The following is a 17,968-nucleotide window of genomic DNA, read 5'->3' as shown; positions in this document are numbered from 1 at the left end:
AAAAAAAAAAAAAAAAAAAATTTTTTTTTTTTTTTTTAATAATTAAAAAATCGATCCAAATGCCACAGGATCGATTCCAATCCTTAACGATCGATTATCGATTTTCGATAATTGATGAACATCCCTATCCAGGACTCAAACGAAGAAAAAAAACAGCCTAGCCTAAACATCTCCAATCATAAACTGTGATTTGATTGGAGCTTCATTGCTTTATATTGTGAAAGTATTGTCGCGTGAATCCAGGGCTGCTTATTGAATCGTGAAGCGAGCGAGCATATTGTTCCTTACAGCCTAAATGTAAGATGCTGCCAAGTTGCGCTGTAAGACAATGCATCATCTCAAAAGAAAGTGCGCTGTGGGAGAGAACACATAAATAGTTTTTATCAGAGCCTGACTGGCTGTGATAAAAGTGCAGGAATGTGCTCTCCCTTCCCTCCCATCCAGCCTGTGAATGATTCAGCTGTCTGGAGAGTGTTTCTCTATCCCCCCTATCCCTCCCTTTCTTCCTCGGCCTTTCTCTTGATTCAACAGTGAAATGAGCTGAAAACCTATTTGTTTTTGTAATCAGACACTGTTAAACCCAATCCTATGTTGGATTACGTTTAAAGTGGATTAAGTTAAACACAATTAGGTTTTTGGAAGGAACTAAAAGTGTGAAGGTCTGTGTACATATAGCACAGTGTGTCCATTAAACTAACAACTCAGTGAAAGGCAAATTGACTTTGGCTGTCAAGAGCTGTCATTTGTAGAACCTTCTAAATTGCACACAGAACCACCAGGTGGTTCTGTGTGCAATTTAGAAGGTTCTACAAATGCAGCAGGACTTTTCAGGAAGAATCTGGACGGTACACCAGTTCAGCACAGGACAGGAAGCTGTGCTGGGTGTGTCGGGCCACAGGTCAGGAGTCACAGGACAAAGGAAAGGAAACCCAGATGGAAGTGCTGGGGCTGAAAACGGAGCCACATTCCCGAAGGCCCAGAAGACAAACATTCACCACCAAGGCTGGGTTAGAAGGTTTAATGGAAATCATCTGGACGAGGGAAAGGGAGGCGGGGGTTTTGGCTTTCTGTGTCAACATTGTAATTCATTGTCACGTGAATTCATCCCAATTCCCGATTTGGGTGATTTGGGTGTTTTCACTTCAGTCGAGGGATATTGGAGGATTCTATCTTTGGCCTTTCAAATCCCACTGGATGAACTCATACAAGGCTGCTTTTGTTCGCTGTGGAAAAATGGACATTTTGGAGATTTGAGGTTTTTGCCATTATTGTTATTGGTTGATTAGAGAGCAGTGAGCCTGATGTAGAGTGCGGCTGCTTCTATGCTGTGAATCTTGGCTCACTGAACCTCAAAGGAGACTCATTACATCAGATCATTAATTGCCGCTGTTGTGTAATAACAGCTTTAAGTTCTGAGTGTCAAAATCAATCAATCCATAAGAAACTAGAAAGTCACTCGGTGAGCACAGACCTCCGCCAAGGTCAAAGGTCAGTTTGCTCGATGCAAATTTGGTGAGTTGGATCAGATGGGCTTCCAAATTGAATGGGTTCTTCCTTGGCCCGTGCTACACCCTTCCACCAAGTTTCAGGAAAGTTGCCGATGTATTTTGTATCCGTAATCCTGCTACCAAACAGACAGACAGAAAAAAACCTCCTTGAGGTTAAAAAAAAAAGAAAAAAAGTTTAAACTATAGGATATTGCAACACCTATTTATCATATCACCATTTCTAATTATGGCTCTGGTTTCTGCCACGTGGAATATTACCAGGTAATAATGGCCTGATGTGTTTACAAAAAGTTTACAATAAGCCCATTCCTTCTATGCGTATGAACCCTGTCCAGACCTTTCCTGGCTTCTCATTCCTCCATAGTTAGTGGACGGGTGTAACGAAGCCGTCTGTGCTGCGAGGTGACACATCAAAGCGTTCTCCGTCCTGACCAATGAGTTACCATGTTCCCAGAACGGCCAGGAGTTAAGCTCTGCTCCACCATGCTCTCTCTCAGAGGGGGCTCTGACCTTCCGTTACCACTGTGTGTTCACATACCTGTGTGTGTGTGTGTGTGTGTGTGTGTGTGTGTGTGTGTGTGTGTGTGTGTGTGTGTGTGTGTGTGCGTGTGTGTGCGTGTGCGTGCGTGTGTATATATATCTGTGTCTGCAGGAGCAACGATAACGATGACACTACCAAGAGAAAGGTCAACCTTGTCTTTGAGAAGATTCAGACGCTGAAGTCGCGCGCCTCCGGGAGCGTCCAAGGCGACAACAAAGTGAGAGATTGTTGTGTTATTGAACTGGCCTCTAACAAACAGTTAAATCTGTCAGCTTACACTATTATTATATCAGCCTCTGAGGCTTTAGCTTCGTGAGAGCATGCTAAGCACACAGGCAGTGTTTACTTGGCATGGCACTGAGCTATTGAATATTAACCGTCTACCCCCAAAAATGGTAATGTCAGAGCCCTTCCTCATATGTCACTCAATTATGATATATTTTGAGAAAACCAAAAAAATCAGTTGCTATCCAGTTTGTATCCATTTGATTTAGATTGGATCAGTAAAACGTAAGCAACTGCAACATGTGTGTGTTCCTCCACCAGTCCAAACATGTGTGTGTTCCTCCACCAGTCCCTTGACCTCGCTGCCCAGACTAAAGCCCTGCAGGAGCAGAACGCTGAGCTGGAGAAGGAAATGGCTGAACTGAAGCGAAACGTCGAGGAACAAGCCGTGGTAAAAGACGTACTTATGATAACTGCGTACTTGTGAGCTTTGTTGACTTAAGAATATCCTTGTTCACATGCTACAAGATTATAAGAGAAACTAATCTTGGAAATCGCATAAATACTGATGATTAACTAAAGATCACCTACAGCAGTCGTTCATATGAAATGAATGCACCCCCTTTCAAATACAGTTATAATCACAGTTGTGTGTTTGAGTTTGCGGATTGTACATGTGTGTAGGGAACAGGCATACATTTACATTGACTTTTGTTGATTTCACAATCAGAAGAGCCAGTCGGAGGTGGAGAGGAAGATGGCGTCAGGTCTGAAGGTGGTGCAGCGGGATCTGCAGCGGAGCGAGGCGGAGTGCCAGCGTCTGAAGCAGGAACTGGCCAAAACAGAGGCGGAGCTCCAGACCACACTGGAGGAGTAAGTGGAGCGTGACAATACCGGAGGATGGCAGGGCAAGAGAGGAGGACGTTTGGCTCGTACTTTTGATTCTGTCGAATTCTATGTGAATTGTTATCGGATAAAATGTTGCATTACAAGTTTACTACGGATGGATACCTGTGTGATGAACTCACGTAGGCCTTTCTGCTTCTGTCAGAGTCCAGCTTGCTGATCGATCACCTCACCTCCCTCCCTTCTGTCCTTGTCATTGACTCTCCTCCTTCAGTTGTAATTCTATTGTTTCTTGGCTGCTGAGTCTCATCAGTCTGAGGTTGATGATGGTGTCCACTGTCCAGGAAGTGTTGAGGTCTGCCAGTATTTATAGCTTGCTGGTTGTGTTTGTCGGGGCTTCCTCTAGGTTTCAGATTTGTGCAGCAGGACTATTTTGACCTTTGTGTTAAAGATTTTTTATGTTGTTTTAGGTGTCATAAAACAACTTATTGAGGCTACTGAATGCTGACCCCCATTTTAGATTTCTGTGTTGACTTCTTATTTATTCCTCCTTCTGAATCTGTGGTGGTGGGCCTATATTTTCCTGTTCAATTCTGTTCATAGGATCCAGGGTGGTTTTATTTTTCATTGAAGTTTCACTAATCATCTGTTTCTCAGTGGATTACCCTCTGTAGTTCCACCAGCACTACTAGCTACTAGACTAGAGTATGTAGAAATGCACTTTGAGAAACGTAGGGTAAAACTATCCTGTAATGGAGATCACTTTAGCTAAGCTCTCGCTCGGTTACTTGCAGCAGGGCTGCATTCCCCTCGTGAAACAGTCTGTATCATTGTGTGATGATTTGTTTGAGGAGCCTCTTGTCACTCCTCACGACCCTTCCCACGCCCCCACGTCTTGTCAGATTGTGACACTGTGTGTGTGCTGTGTGGCGTGGCAGGCTGTTCCAGGTGAAGATGGAGCGCGAGCAGTACCAGACAGAGATCAGAGACCTGCAGGAGCAGCTGTCAGAGATGCACGACGAGCTGGACATCGCCAAGAAGTCCACCGCTGATGAAGAGAAAGACACCATAATGGCGGTAAAGCACATTGTTCACTGTTCTCAGAGGAGAGAGCAAGTGTCAACGTTTCCTGATCAAACCCATAACCCCCCCCCCCCCCCCCCCATCTTTACTTTGTTGATTTGATGCATTTCCTGTTGAAACAGGATGTTGGGGCGGAACATAATGCAACGAGGGATCATTCAAAATTTTAAACCAATGGAATACGATTCAGGGAGAGAAAGGCGAGAAATTGTATTTGATGGGAGCTAGTTATTAGTTAGTTAGTTTATTGTTATTGGGATTATTTTTCTCAATACTGTACATAAGGAGAGCCAACAATATATAAATGCACATCAACACATAAACAATAGCAGACATTAACTATAGATCACAAGGAGGGTGGGATTGTTCAAAAGTCTATATTTGCGGCTAGTAGCATGAGGTCACCATGAAAGATAGTCTGTTTTTAAGGAAGTAACACCTAATGGGACTTAATTTCACGGGGACTTTACGTTGCTAGAATGCGTCACTGTTCAAACTCCTAACCTCATGCTCTTTTCCTCTTGAAAAGTATCCGAAACCAAATGGTCACGGTCAACTTAAAAGAGGGTTAATTCCTCCCATGGTTACAACCATTATTGTTGTTACAACCAGTTGTTACAGTCTGTCAGTCATGCTGACAATGCATCTTCACACGTGCAGAAGACAGGATGCAATTTTGCCTGCGGAAAGCCTTAGTTATAAACCTCAAAAACCTGTTCTGGAGAGAATTCCCACTGGAGACATTACAGAACAAACAGTCTGAACAAATATGTTTCTGAAGATCTGAAATGAATGGTGGGAGTTAAGTTTCCCGATTTGAGCCTCGTCGGGACCGATAATCCGCCCTGATCCTGTAGTGTGTGGGGTTCAAAGACTGCTGTTGACTTGTCGGGATCTTCCTGATTGTGAACCGGGCATATCAAACATGTTTGATATTTACAACTCGACAGGCGATGGAATCTTGAGCAGAGAGCCAATGTGAGAGCAAGCTGATGGGGAAGCGTCACCAACCGGAGCGCGCAGAGAGAGAGAGCGCGTAGAAAGGAACAGAATCGGCACCAAAAACACGCGCACACACAACTCTCCATACACTGCATCCACAACACGAGATCTCTGCCCAACACTTTTCTCCACTTTTTTCTCCACTTGTCTCACTGCGAAGTTGCCGATGCATTCTGACGCACTTTTAACGAGTCCATATTTTCGGCATGTGATTCGGGGGGCAAGTCCTCCGAGGTGACAATCTTCAGCGTAATCGTCAAGTGTGTGGGGTTGTTTCTGAAAGGTAGCGATTGTGTGTGCGTTCCAGGATTGAAATGTATCTCTGTCGTGAGGTGTGTGGACTCTCAAGACTTTTATAATCTTCAAGGATTTGAAAATCTTTCGGTGTGGGGGAGACATAACAGCGCCATGGATTTAGGGAAACAAACGAGTCACTCTCGTAACGCCTCTCTCATCACGGTTTAGTCATGGCAGGTCCAATCTGGTTTGGGCACACAATCAAACCTGTACTGTTGACAGCACGCCTCAAACTCAAACTGTCATCATAATGAGGCCAAAGTGACATCATCTGATTGCTGTGGTGTTTTTGTCTCTTCTCTGGCGGGGCAGGACCTGATGCAGCTGAAGGTGGAGCTGCAGGAGATCCTCCTGGCCAAGGAGGAGCAAGAGGAGGTGCTGAGGAGGAGGGAGCGGGAGCTGACGGCCCTGAAAGGAGCCCTGAAGGAGGAGGTGGCCTCCCACGACCAGGAAGTGGACACGCTGAGGGAGCAGTATGAGAAGGAGATCAGCCGGCTGCAAACATCTCTGGAGGAGGCAAAGCAGGTAAGGAGCCTCTTCGTCAGCACCCCCCCCCCCCCCCACACACACACACACACACACACACCTCCCTGCATTCCCTCCTCCTCATTTCCTCCTTCATTGCAGTACCACGCCCTGCCTGTCAGAGAGGCGGTGGAGAGATGAGTATCGCCTCAGGGGAGCTGGAGTGCTGTTTGTTTTGCATTGAAAGTGGTGCCATATGTTTGGCAGCAGAGGTCAGGGGCTGCTTTGAAGTGACATTAGTGAGGCCTTCTTTCCACCAGCTTCACAGCTCAGGAGATCACCTCGTTTTGTAGTAACAACAGACACAAAAGTGCTCAGAAGCTCTTCAGAAGCACGTCCCTTTGAATGAGTTGAGAATTATTTGTGCATTTCTGCGGAAAGAATGTGCAGGAGGAGTGTAAGGAAGTTTGTGTGCTTGCCTTATGTGAAGTTTGCTGGATCTTAGGTAAGGGCTCACGGGCAGTGATCGATTAGAACCACAGAGATGTCTTTCAAGCTTTAATGAAGTATCACAGGCAGAAAGTAAGGCACTTACAGATTGCAGAAAGGGAATAGGACCATACATATCATAGCAGAACAATACCTTTATACCCCCCCCCCCCCCCCCCCCCACATTCGAGGTATGACATCGTTGGTGATGTCACAACGTCCGGGGAGGTATGACATCATCGATGACCTCACAAAGTCACGTCTGCCATCACAGTCAGCCTAGACCGTCTGACATCGCTGATGACCTCACAGGGGGAACTCTGACATCACCGATGACCTCACGAGGTGAACTCTGACATCATCATCATTGCGTCGTGGCTCCTTGGTTCGTGTGCTCAATTGCCCCAAGAACAGGCCTGATGGTGGGCCATTACGGAGCATTTTCTACAAGGAGGAAAGAAAGGAATGAATGGTTGTTTTTCTTTGGCAATCTGTCTTGCGTATGATACAATGTGAGATCGCAAGATTTCAACAGACCATTTTCTGTCCCAGGCAAATTTCCAAGATCAGAGTGCCAGGAAGAGTCAACAACAGCAACATTTTCTGACTATTATCTTCTAACTTAGTGAGGGTTTGGCTGAGTTTTGCCTGCAAAAAAACCTTCCTCTCTACACCCATATTGCTTCACTCCCCTCCTGGCACCACCATAACCCAGACAGGGTGCATGCTGAAAAACAAGTTAGCAGTTGACTATTTCTGTGCTCTTTTAATGTTCCTCCTACATTTTTGTTAGCCATTTAAATTCCAGCTACTCGTGTGCATGTATATATTTGATCATGTGATAAGCATAGCAGGGATTTGCTGATGCACTCCCTGTGTCTACAGCGCTCAGTTATACTGTAACTCAGGGATTCCATGGATTCCAGTTGCAGTGGGACTGCTCATGCTTGGTAGCATGGAAACGTAGATAATGGAGTGCCAAAGTCACACCCTTTTCCAGGTTCGGCATGGGGCCTAAGGAACTTCATTCACCATTCATTTTCCCATAGACGTTTCATAAAATCCTTATAGGAGTTTAAAGACCCCCCCTAAAGTCAAAAGTTAGTTTTTCTTCTTGTTCCTACGGTTGGATGTCTGAGCTTCAGTGTGCAGAAGGATGTCTGTGTTTGACACTAGAAGGCTGTTTCCACAATCATCTGCTGAAAGTGGAAAGTTTCTCAGAGCTCATTGAAAAGGCTGTTTTCAACAATCAAGATTCATGACATCATGAATCTTGGAGCCAATCCCTGTCCAGTATTCAGCAGTTAAAGCCCCAACACATTCTCACTCCCAACTCGTCATTATACTGCAGATCGGTCAGGAACCCTTCTCGTCACTTTGTCACACGAGTGAGAAGAATGTGTTGAAAAAGCCAGTGTTGTATGCTGTGATTGGCTAGTTATGTTCTAGATAACCCTGATTGGTTGCTTTGGATTTTTAAATGAGGAAGAAGGAGGGGAAGTCATTTTAAGAATTTTAACAAGATAATTTAACCTATTTTTTATGGGGGGAAACCATCAGACACACATTTTTATTCAAAGTAGATTATTTTATACACATCTTGAAACATGACTTTAACTTGGACAAATGTTTTTTTGTCTGAGTGAAATGTTCTATGGTCTATGATTCTGAATACAGCTGACTCGCTTTGTTTGTCAAAGTAAAACTCTTTAGAAGGATTTTACAAAATGTCGAATGCAAAAATAAATGGGGAATTCACTTCCTTAGGCCCCATGGGCAATCTCGCGTTGGCGAGACTTTGGCACTCTATAAGGAGCTTAAAACATTCCAGTTTTTAATGGCAATGTAACTGACATAACAAAATTGTTTGTCACGTTTGAATATTTTGCTGAACACAGCAGACCTGCTGTGACAATCAACAGATAGAGAATAGAAACAACAATAATCTACAATACAGATTGAGATTCAATTGTTTTTCTGTTCTTTAAATCCCCCTCAGTGGAAATGAAGGTCAGCTTGGGTTCAGACAGTTAAAGTGAGTCAACTGGACAAACAGATAAAAAGGAAACTAGACGTTTCTCCTGTCATCACTTTTCATGGGAACACAGTGGATTCTGTTTAGTCAGTCGAGTGCGGAGGTGTTGCTTCTCTACTCCTGTTTCTCTCCAGAGGAAGATTTTACAGGAAAATGAGCAATCTAAACTATCGGTGTATGAGATTATTTTGAGTTGGCTGACTTTTAAGATTACTGTTGAAAAGTGAATGTATAGTAGCAGGCTGTGAAGAAAAAAATAAATAGTACCACTGTAAAGCACTTATAAAGTTGCAAAGCACTATAAAATGAAAGGAACAAAATTACCATTTTCTGATGTCACAATGTCTATGACATCATCAGTGACATCATTATTGACCAAAATCTGTCATAGGCATTGTGACACCATCACAGTGATGTCATCAGTGATGCGAAGTTGAACAATTGTGCGCTGCACATGCCAATAAAGCAGGCGATTGTGCGTTGCACATGCCAATAGAGCAGGTGAGGCCAAGCAGCAGCCGAGCTGTGGGCAAGGCCGCGCAGCGGGTGAGCCTAGGGGGCCGATACCCTAGTTAATTAAAAGCGAGTTGATAAAAATTTGTTTTCTATAGAAAAGTAGTAGTTTGCTAATGTTGGGGACTGAATACTACACATCAACAGCTTCTGTCTGTAAGCTGGACTTTGGGACAGCTAAAATGCAGTGGGTGGGTGGGCGCGGCCGCAGGTGGGGAGTCAGGTTAAGATGAGGCGAGGGATGGTGCACGGAGAGAAAGGACTGCAGAGACATTGTTTAGTGTGGGTTAGTGCGTGGCTCACGTGTGTCCTGTTTGTGGAAGTTGTCCTTGTCCCGGGCTTCCTGCGGCCTGGCGGGGGTCCGTCGCACAGCGCTCTGCATCCACAGTCTGAGAACATTTCCTCTGCTAGAACAGAGGGACCGCTCCCCCGAGGGAGCACGGCTTCTGGGGTTTACCCTCAATGCTTTGTCAACATGTTGCCAGACGAAGCCATTGTTGGTTTCTCTTTGAAGGATATAATAGACTCACTCACTATTTTGGGCCTTTTTGGGCCTCCTATGAATGTATCAGAAGGCAAGTGTTTTCCTTATAGGTCATCCTCACAGTCACACTTTCAGGGCTTTACGCTGTAAATAATAAGTAGTAAGTCATATTAAAATGCCATTCTCCCTGTAATATGATGATGAACATACATTCGATAAATAAATGGCACGGTGGCTCAGTGGTTAGCGCTGCTGCCTCACAGTAAGAAGGTCCTGGATTTGAACCCCGGTCCGTACCAGGTCCTTCCTGTGTGGAGTTTGCATGTTCTCCCCGTGTTCGTGTGGGTTTCCTGCAGGCGCTCCGGTTTCCTCCCACCACCAAAAGACATGTGTGTTAGGGTTAATATACTCCTCCTGTCAGTGTGTGTGACGCACTGGCAATTCTAACTGGAGTTCCAAGGGACATCAGTTGAAAATTTGCCATCTGGCTAACACTGGCACATTTACAGTAATGTTCATTAATGTGCATTGTCCCTCAAAAATAAATAAATAATAATTATTATTATTATTATCGCTGTGACTCTGACATGCATTTTATGTCCAAAAAGGCTGACATTGAAAGGAAATGTGACACACTGTACATACACCACTACTTTTCAGCAGGTGTCAGAGAGAGAGAGAGAGAGAGAGAGAGAGAGAGAGAGAGAGAGAGAGAGAGAGAGACAGTGCAAACCATGCATCTTTTGATTCCTTTGCTCCGTCTCCAACCCAAGCGCTGCCTCCCCCTTTGTGTGGCCCTGACATGAGCAGCCATCAGAAAGGCCCATGCAGAGAAGAATGCTGGAAACTGGAGCACTAAATTGCTCCATATACTAGTTAATTGCATTGGCGAGCCATCGCTAATCTAATGAGCTGTCGTTCCTGAGTTGCGTTGCGTTCTCTCTGCGCTCTGAAAGAGTGGCGTAATTGTGGAGCGCAGTGGATTGATGAATGATGAGTTTGTTTGACACAATAATAGCAGCGGGGGTTGGGAGATGCTGAATAAGTGGGTCAGTGTGCCGTGGAAAGGGGGTCCCTCTGAAAAGAGCGGGGGGCCTGTTTTGTGTCTTCGGTTAAAGGGTGCATTGTCTTTTTATTGAGTTGAGAATGTGACGTGTGGAATCAAAGTTCACTCTTAACAAATAGTACAAATAGTACCTGACTGAATTCTTCACGTTCTGTAACGAAGAAGTAAAAAAAAAAAAGTAAATTTGCTCGTGGATTTGATCTTCCACACACCAATGTGATATGTTGGAATGCAAACAATGTGCAAAGACGAGGTGCAGTGAGTAGAGAGAGAGGGGTTTGTCTCCAGGAATGTGAGGGTCAGTCAATGTGCACCCAAATGACGCTCGGCTCCAGCTCGGTTACAGTGCACCACTCTGAGCTGGGGGCGGGGCTACCATCTCTTTTTTTACGGTATCTTTATATAGAATGATATAATGACAAAAATCTAAAAGAAGTATCTTTCAAGTACAAAAAATATTGAGAAGCAAAATCACACCTCCTATAAGAAGATAATAATCTTATATGGTGCATATATTGCCAACTGTTGACCATCTTTTCTTTAATGCCTCTTCGGGCTGCTACTGCTGCATCTCCATCTCTGTAGTCTCGCTGGCCAGCCTCCTCTCCCTTCCGTGAGAGTCGTCTGGCTGCACGGAAACAGGCAACTGGGATAAACCCTCCCCTGCTCTACAGCTGCTCCCCATTGGAGCGACTGTTTCAGTCGCTGCCGGATGTCCGCTCCCGGCTTATTACAAGCTCCGTCATTGGCTCCGACCATGTCAATCAGAGCGGCTTCCACTCCCCCCTCCCTGTGTGTCGCTGCAAATAGTGCCCTGCCGCCTCAGTGAAAACAACAACGCTAACTAGCTAGCAAGCTAACGGCAGAAACCTACACGCTAGCTCGTTGCTACATGCTGAAAATGGCAAGTTGGATTGTTGGAAACTATTTTCCAAGAGCACTGCTGCCAAGCGCCGCCCATCGCAATCCCACAATGGAGACCTGCGCCGCCAGACTCATCTCACGGTAGGGAGGGGAGGCTGGCCAGGGAGACTACCATCTCTGTGGCATTCTTGTACCTCCATATTCCACATAGTGATCTCCCATTGACCTAAGTACAGCTCATTTTCTGGCCGGTCCCATATCCCAGCTCACCTCTTGAGTCAACTCTGCCAGTCTCACTGTCTGATCATCAAACTTGTGTAGCCCAGAGAGCAGTTCCCCTTAGGCTTGTTTTGAAAGTAAATACTTGCCCAGCCAGGAGTCTGTGTGTGTGCGCGTGTTTGTTTGATGATAGCCCTGTATTCCCAGGATATAAGGTGCTGATTTAGCAGGAGACTGGAAGGAAGAGCCGGAAAGCCGGAAGGCAGTGAGTGAGGAAGGAAATGATGGGGAGAGTTTCTGGATTGATTGGCAAGGATTGAGCCTCGTTATGAATGAAAACACATTTACCGATGCCTGCTTTGGCCGACCAGAGGAGGCGCTAGTGCAGCGACCAGGACACATACCCCCAATCCGGCTTCCCACCCGCAGACACAGCCAATCTTGCCTGTATGGACGCCCGACCAAGCCGGAGGTAACACGGGGGCACGAACCTGCGACCCTTGTGTTGGTAGCCAGGGAATCTACCGCTACACTACCCGGACGGCCCTTAGATTGAGCACTCTACAAAACAGTCACCGACTGTTTGGTGTGTGCCATTATGGCTACTGTTCAGAGCATGTGGTTGGTGTCAGAGAGAGAGAGTATATAAGGGTCAAGTCTGTGTGAAACCAGGCAGTATTTGTGTTTCTTGGTGCTGTGCTTCACTGCCTGTTGGGGCTGATGTGGTGGGAACCTGCTGTACTCCCAAAACAGCCTGCAGGACCGCAGAGTCAAGACAAATAGACCAAGGAGAGCAGTGAAATATCGAGATGACCCAGAAGATTTGAGGCTAGTGGTAAAAAGCTTGCACTGCATTCATCAAGCAATGTGTTAACAAGGCAGTCTTGACCTTTGTGGAATCTGTATGTTTTCATTCTAGGTTGCACTAAAGTAACTTGTACGTTTTTTCTGCTACAAATCTGATCGCCTGTTTTCCATCCTGCCTGACCATGAAGCAATGACCTACCAACCATATTCTGGTCTTCACACAAATGAAAAGCTCTGGCCTCAGTTCCCGCAGTGACCAACATTTTGAACGGAATTTTGATTTTGTAATTGCCCATTTGGCATTATGTCAACTGTGGTGTTGCACTGAGTGCCAATACTGGTATAGTACCTCAGCACGGGCCCGATTCAGACTGATCCAGACAAAGTGTGGATTGAAATCTGTCAGTCTGTGTGCTGCTTGCACTCATGAATGTGCTGTTTTGCTCATCTTGCAAGCTAGTTGCACTGTGATGAAGTACATCCTACATGGCAACATGTTTTTGTTGTAGGAACAGACCGTGAACACTGCACGCACTGCCACTTGCATTCAGCAGCAAATAGAGTGTCAACAGCACAGAGGTGTCAACTTCGTTCAAGTCCCAAGCCAGTCCCAGGTCTACATGTAGATTACCAAGTCAAGTCCAACAAGTCTTTACTGTATGTCAAGTCTATGCAAATTTGACCAGCATCTGTCCAGCTGCAAAAAGTGAGTTTTAATTAATTTAAGTCATTTTAATGCAGTTTGGCAGCATAGAGCGTCCTTCTAAATGTGCTTTGTCTTGTCACTGCTCTAAGGACAAGACACAATTTGATGACTCTGCTTGTGACTGGAGTGAGTGAGGCCAGTGCTTCTCAGCTATCACGTTTTCATTTCCACCTCAAGCCTCCCTTTCAGGCCTTCTGTTCCAGTCTTTTTGAACGAGGGAAGCTATTGTATTTGTAACACATACCTTCATACTGGCAAAGCAGATCAAGGCTTCTCCATTTGCCAGAGAAGAGCTTGAACACTTGTGGTATTTATTTTCCTGATAATAATATGAGTGTCAAGTACTGATAGTGTGATAGCATGCAGGAAGTGGCCTGTATTCTGCGTGACCTTGGTTAGTTTTATGCTGTCTTTATTAAGCTGTGATTGGGTATCCAGGGACTACAGATGTAAATTAGCTTGAAGCTATAATCTGGTGCAAGGCATCTCTTTGTTCTTTACTGAGAATGATTAATGTACATGCACACTGTCCCTGCCAAATAAACTGAATAAAAGAAATAAATATCTAGCCCCCCCTCTTTGTACAAAATCAGCACCCATACAGATCAGCTACATCACTTTAACTGTCATAACGTGGGATAGGTGACTTTATTCTAACTCCCGTCTCCCAAACAGACACAACAGTACTGTAGCTCACTGGCCTGCTGAAAAAACAAGAAAACCTGTCACTCGCACCACCCTTTTTGTCTCTGTATGGATGGACGCAGTTTACAACTTACAAAGCGTAAGATGGCACGCTTCACATATTGTAGCATTTTTACAAAGCAAGTCGTGAAGGTAGTAACGTGTATTTGTTATTGGCCAATTGTTTGTTGTTTGGTCAGTGTGGCTGCTGGCCAGTCTGTGTGAGTCACAGTTAGCATGTTTTTCCAGCTGCTGCAGAGGGAAATCCTGTCTTTCTGTGTGTCCTGGTCTGGGCTCAGTACACGTACACCACCATCATTTTGTCACGGATTGTTGCAGTGAAACCAAGTGCTGCAACTTCAAATTTGTTTGACGCAATTTGTTTGGTGGCGTCCAGTCATCATCATCATCATCAGCTAGGTCTACCTAAGCTCCCTGCGTAATCAGATAGTCCACACAGGCAGCCGACAGTGACCGACCGAGCCAGGCTGCGAGCCCCAGAGTGGTCCACCACTCAGAAGACCACTGCCTTCTGAAGTGGTCTTCCTGCAGCAGGCTCCTCAGTTTGTCCAGGTCTCCTGCACAGGTGGCAACATTTCCTGGAGGGACTGGACAATGATCTATTGATATTTAAGAATGCTACATGTAGCACCTACCTACTGTAGGCTGTGATGACTTGTGTGGGTTGCACTCGCTTATCTATAGCTCAAGTACTTACATGGCAATCTGTATATCAACAGTTGTTTATGGTGTTTTTAAATCAAAAGTTGTTATGCCTGATAGATTTAGAGTGGGAATAATCTTTATTCATTCAGAGAGGATAGCCTCTGTACTCATCTGAACACGTACAGTAAAACCGCGGATACTTTTGCACGTTTCTTGCAGTGGTATTTACTTTTGGATCATCAACTCCATTGTTTATGCTGCAAGTGTCCAGGCTGATTTGGCAGGTGGTCCGTATCCCCCCAGCGACATGGAATAACTGAGAGCGCTGAGGTTTGACCGCAGCACGGCAACCTGGTGGACACACACTTCACTACAGCATGTGCGCCGATCTTTACAATGTTAGTTAATGTCCAACTTTAAACAAACAGTTTGAGAGCACACAAGAAACCCCAAGTCAAACCTTCACTTAGGTCAGGCGGGAAATCAATTGCGTGTGATAATGCCATATTTCTACAATAGCATTATATTGTATTGTATTGTATAGTCAGTGCATTGAGGCCAACTTGTTTCAATAGTGTCTTTGTTCAATGTTTTATTGAATACATTTCATGATAAGAGGTGATAGTGAATAGCATTAGATATTAATCAAACAAGTCATTATCTAATAGCTAAACCAATGATTGTTTTGTGAGCACTAATCGTTCCGTAATTGTTCGCTATCTTTAACAACAGTATTTTCAACAGTTTTAAATGTGATTAGCTTCTTTTAATAGCAAATAGTTGAAACATAACGTCAGGCCCGGTTCTACGGGGCTGGAAGAGCACGCAATGCATCCTCAGTTTAATATTGTGCACCCTCAGTTGAAGTTAGAATAGGCCGATATGACTGTCTGTCAGAGGCAGAGCAGGCTCATTATTAAAGATAGAGTGAAGATCCTGATAGCATATGAAACCAGAAGAACTAAGGCATCCATTTGTACCATTTCATGCTAGCCTGTTGGGAATGGGGCTAAATAATGCTCCAAATTTAGGCTACATTTTGATGAGGGAAAAACTGGTATGGCCATTTTCAAAGGGGTCCCTTGACCACTCACCTCAAGATATCTGAATGAGAATGGGTTATATGGGTCCCCAGGAGTCTCCCCTTACAGACATGCCCACTTTATGTTAATCCCATGTAGTTTTTAGCATGCGGTATTGTGTTATTTTCGCCTCTTCTATTTGAATATTTCTGCATACTACAGTAGGATCCCTAAACACTCTTGCTATTGCATGAATTGGGACTGGAAAGGTTAGATTCATTGAGCCCAATTGTACTCATGTTAGTCCCCATAGTAGCCATTTAATTGTAGTGAGAGACTTTTTTCTTTCTTTTTTTACTTGACCTCACTGTATAAAATGACCTATTGTGACCTCTAGGATAATCATAGCCTCATGCAATTTCCAGAACAGAAGTGCTTGCCACCCAATCGCTGAACAATGCAATTCTTACAGAAATCTCCAACTGTCCAAAGTTTTTGATACCAAATCACAGCATGAATTATTCTATGGTGTTCCTCAAGCTCTTGGTGTCTTAATGTGATATTTTGTAGGGATTTTGACCATTTTTATAAATTCTCGAGTGGTCTAAAATGGTTAGATCTCGCACCAAATTTGTGTAACAAATGATATCAACCCAGAAAATGCAACAACTTGTGATAACACCTACACTATTTTTCATTGCTGTTGCCGGCCTGCACTGTTTAGTGTCCCTCGGCTAATTTCAGTGATTTTGTTCTGGAACTGCATCAAGTTATAAATAGTCAATCAATTATTTATAGAACAATTGTCTCAGTGCACTTAGTTTTTTCATCTAAAATTAATTGCTAATATAAAACATTATTTATTATTTTAATGTTGCAGCTGATGTTTACAAATCTTTGTTATACACGGCAAGATCATTTTACAGTATAATTTTATTTGTATAACTTTATTACAAAATCTGAAAACCAACTTTAGTAAAATGCTGCAACAAGGTTCCACTGCTGAAACAGCTATGGACGTATTAGTGGAAAACGTTTCTGGCATGAATGAATCAAAACTAAATCATCAACCAAGTTTGTTAGAAGCACTCTGTCGGAAAAGGCCACGGCCGTGTACTGACATCTGACCCAGTGTGGGAAGTGGGTCATAGAAGGGTGAGCGCTGAAGTGAACTTGTTAATTGTGAAAAGGGAAAAAACCCAACCCCTCTTTCCATCGCCTTTCATCCTCAACACAATCACAGTATAAACGGCCATGGATAACAGAGGTTCTTTCAAACACGGCAGGAATTCTCACTTATTTTGTATTTACACGTGTGCTAACCATTATAAAAATGACATAAGTTTACAAAGATGTATTCTCATTTGGTTAGCTGATCCTCAGAGGTGGAGCTGGGTCATTTGAGTGTGAACTCGCTATTTGTTCGTTGGCCTGTGTGTAGCTGTTTCTTGCTGTATTTGTTCGTTGGCTTCTGTGTAGCTGTTTCTTAGGAGCCTCCTCACGGCTGTGACCACACCAAGGCAGGCCGACATGAGGGTGGCACTGTGGTGACGAGGGAAACGGGTCCAACTGGTCTGCCAGTGCAGAGGCAGGGTGGCACCTGTCACCGCTCCGCCACAGCGGGTGACTTAATGCTGTCTGCTCGCATTCACACACACACACGCACACTGACAACGATTAGCTGACCACCAAAATACCTTTCATCCTGTCATCTCAGTCACAAGAGAAAGGGGGTGGTTTATATTAGAAGGTGAAGACTAATAGCTTTGGCTAGTAGAAAAAAAATGTCAATAAGTTGCCACATTCAAAAGTATAATGCCCACTAGTGACACTGATTAAATGCTGAAGAATGAACAGAAACACAACACATTCACTCAGACGTGTGACTGCTGTAGATAAAGACTCGTGACTGCTAATATCAGGTGCGATAACTGTAGTTCCGTGACGCTAACTGTCTGGCATTTGGCTGCAGTGCTACAGACTCAAGCCTCTGGTTGTAGCTTTCTGTTGATATAGTTTTCTTATTTCTCCTTCCTGCTGATAATGACCTCCGCCAAGGAGGTTATGTTTCTGTCTGTCTGTCTGTCTCCCTGACTGCCTGCCTGCCTGCCTGCCTGCCTGCCTGTCTGTCTGTCTGTCTGTCTGCCTGCCTGTCTGTCTGCCTGTCTGCCTGCCTGCCTGCCTGTCTGTCTGTCTGTCTGCCTGCCTGTCTGTCTGTCTATCTGCCTGTCTGTCTGCCTGCCTGTCTGTCTGTCTATCTGCCTGTCTGTCTGCCTGTCTGTCTGCCTGCCTGCCTGTCTGTCTGTCTGTCTGCCTGTCTGTCTGCCTGTCTGCCTGCCTGTCTGCCTGTCTGTCTGCCTGCCTGCCTGTCTGTCTGTCTGCCTGTCTGCCTGCCTGTCTGTCTGCCTGCCTGCCTGTCTGTCTGTCTGCCTGCCTGTCTGTCTTT

The 17,968-nt window shown here is 44.7% G+C and overlaps 1 protein-coding gene across 4 annotated transcripts in view; it reads left to right on the top strand.

Moving 5' to 3' along the window:
- cgnl1 (cingulin-like 1) overlaps positions 1-17,968 on the top strand; it is a 42,935-nt gene that overhangs the window by 5,973 nt on the left and 18,994 nt on the right. For all 4 annotated transcript variants that reach the window (XM_083651060.1, XM_083651061.1, XM_083651058.1 and 1 more), the window contains exons 4-8: positions 2,161-2,266; positions 2,624-2,725; positions 3,005-3,147; positions 4,059-4,197; positions 5,815-6,027. In XM_083651060.1, coding sequence (XP_083507186.1) covers positions 2,161-2,266; positions 2,624-2,725; positions 3,005-3,147; positions 4,059-4,197; positions 5,815-6,027 — 703 coding nt within the window. The remainder of the gene's footprint in view (positions 1-2,160; positions 2,267-2,623; positions 2,726-3,004; positions 3,148-4,058; positions 4,198-5,814; positions 6,028-17,968) is intronic.

Source organism: Poromitra crassiceps, assembly GCF_964638095.1.
Source record: "Poromitra crassiceps genome assembly, chromosome: 14".
Taxonomy (NCBI): Eukaryota; Metazoa; Chordata; class Actinopteri; order Beryciformes; family Melamphaidae; genus Poromitra; species Poromitra crassiceps.
The sequence above is the reverse complement of the archived record's forward strand: the minus strand, read 5'-3'. Positions and strand labels throughout refer to the sequence as shown.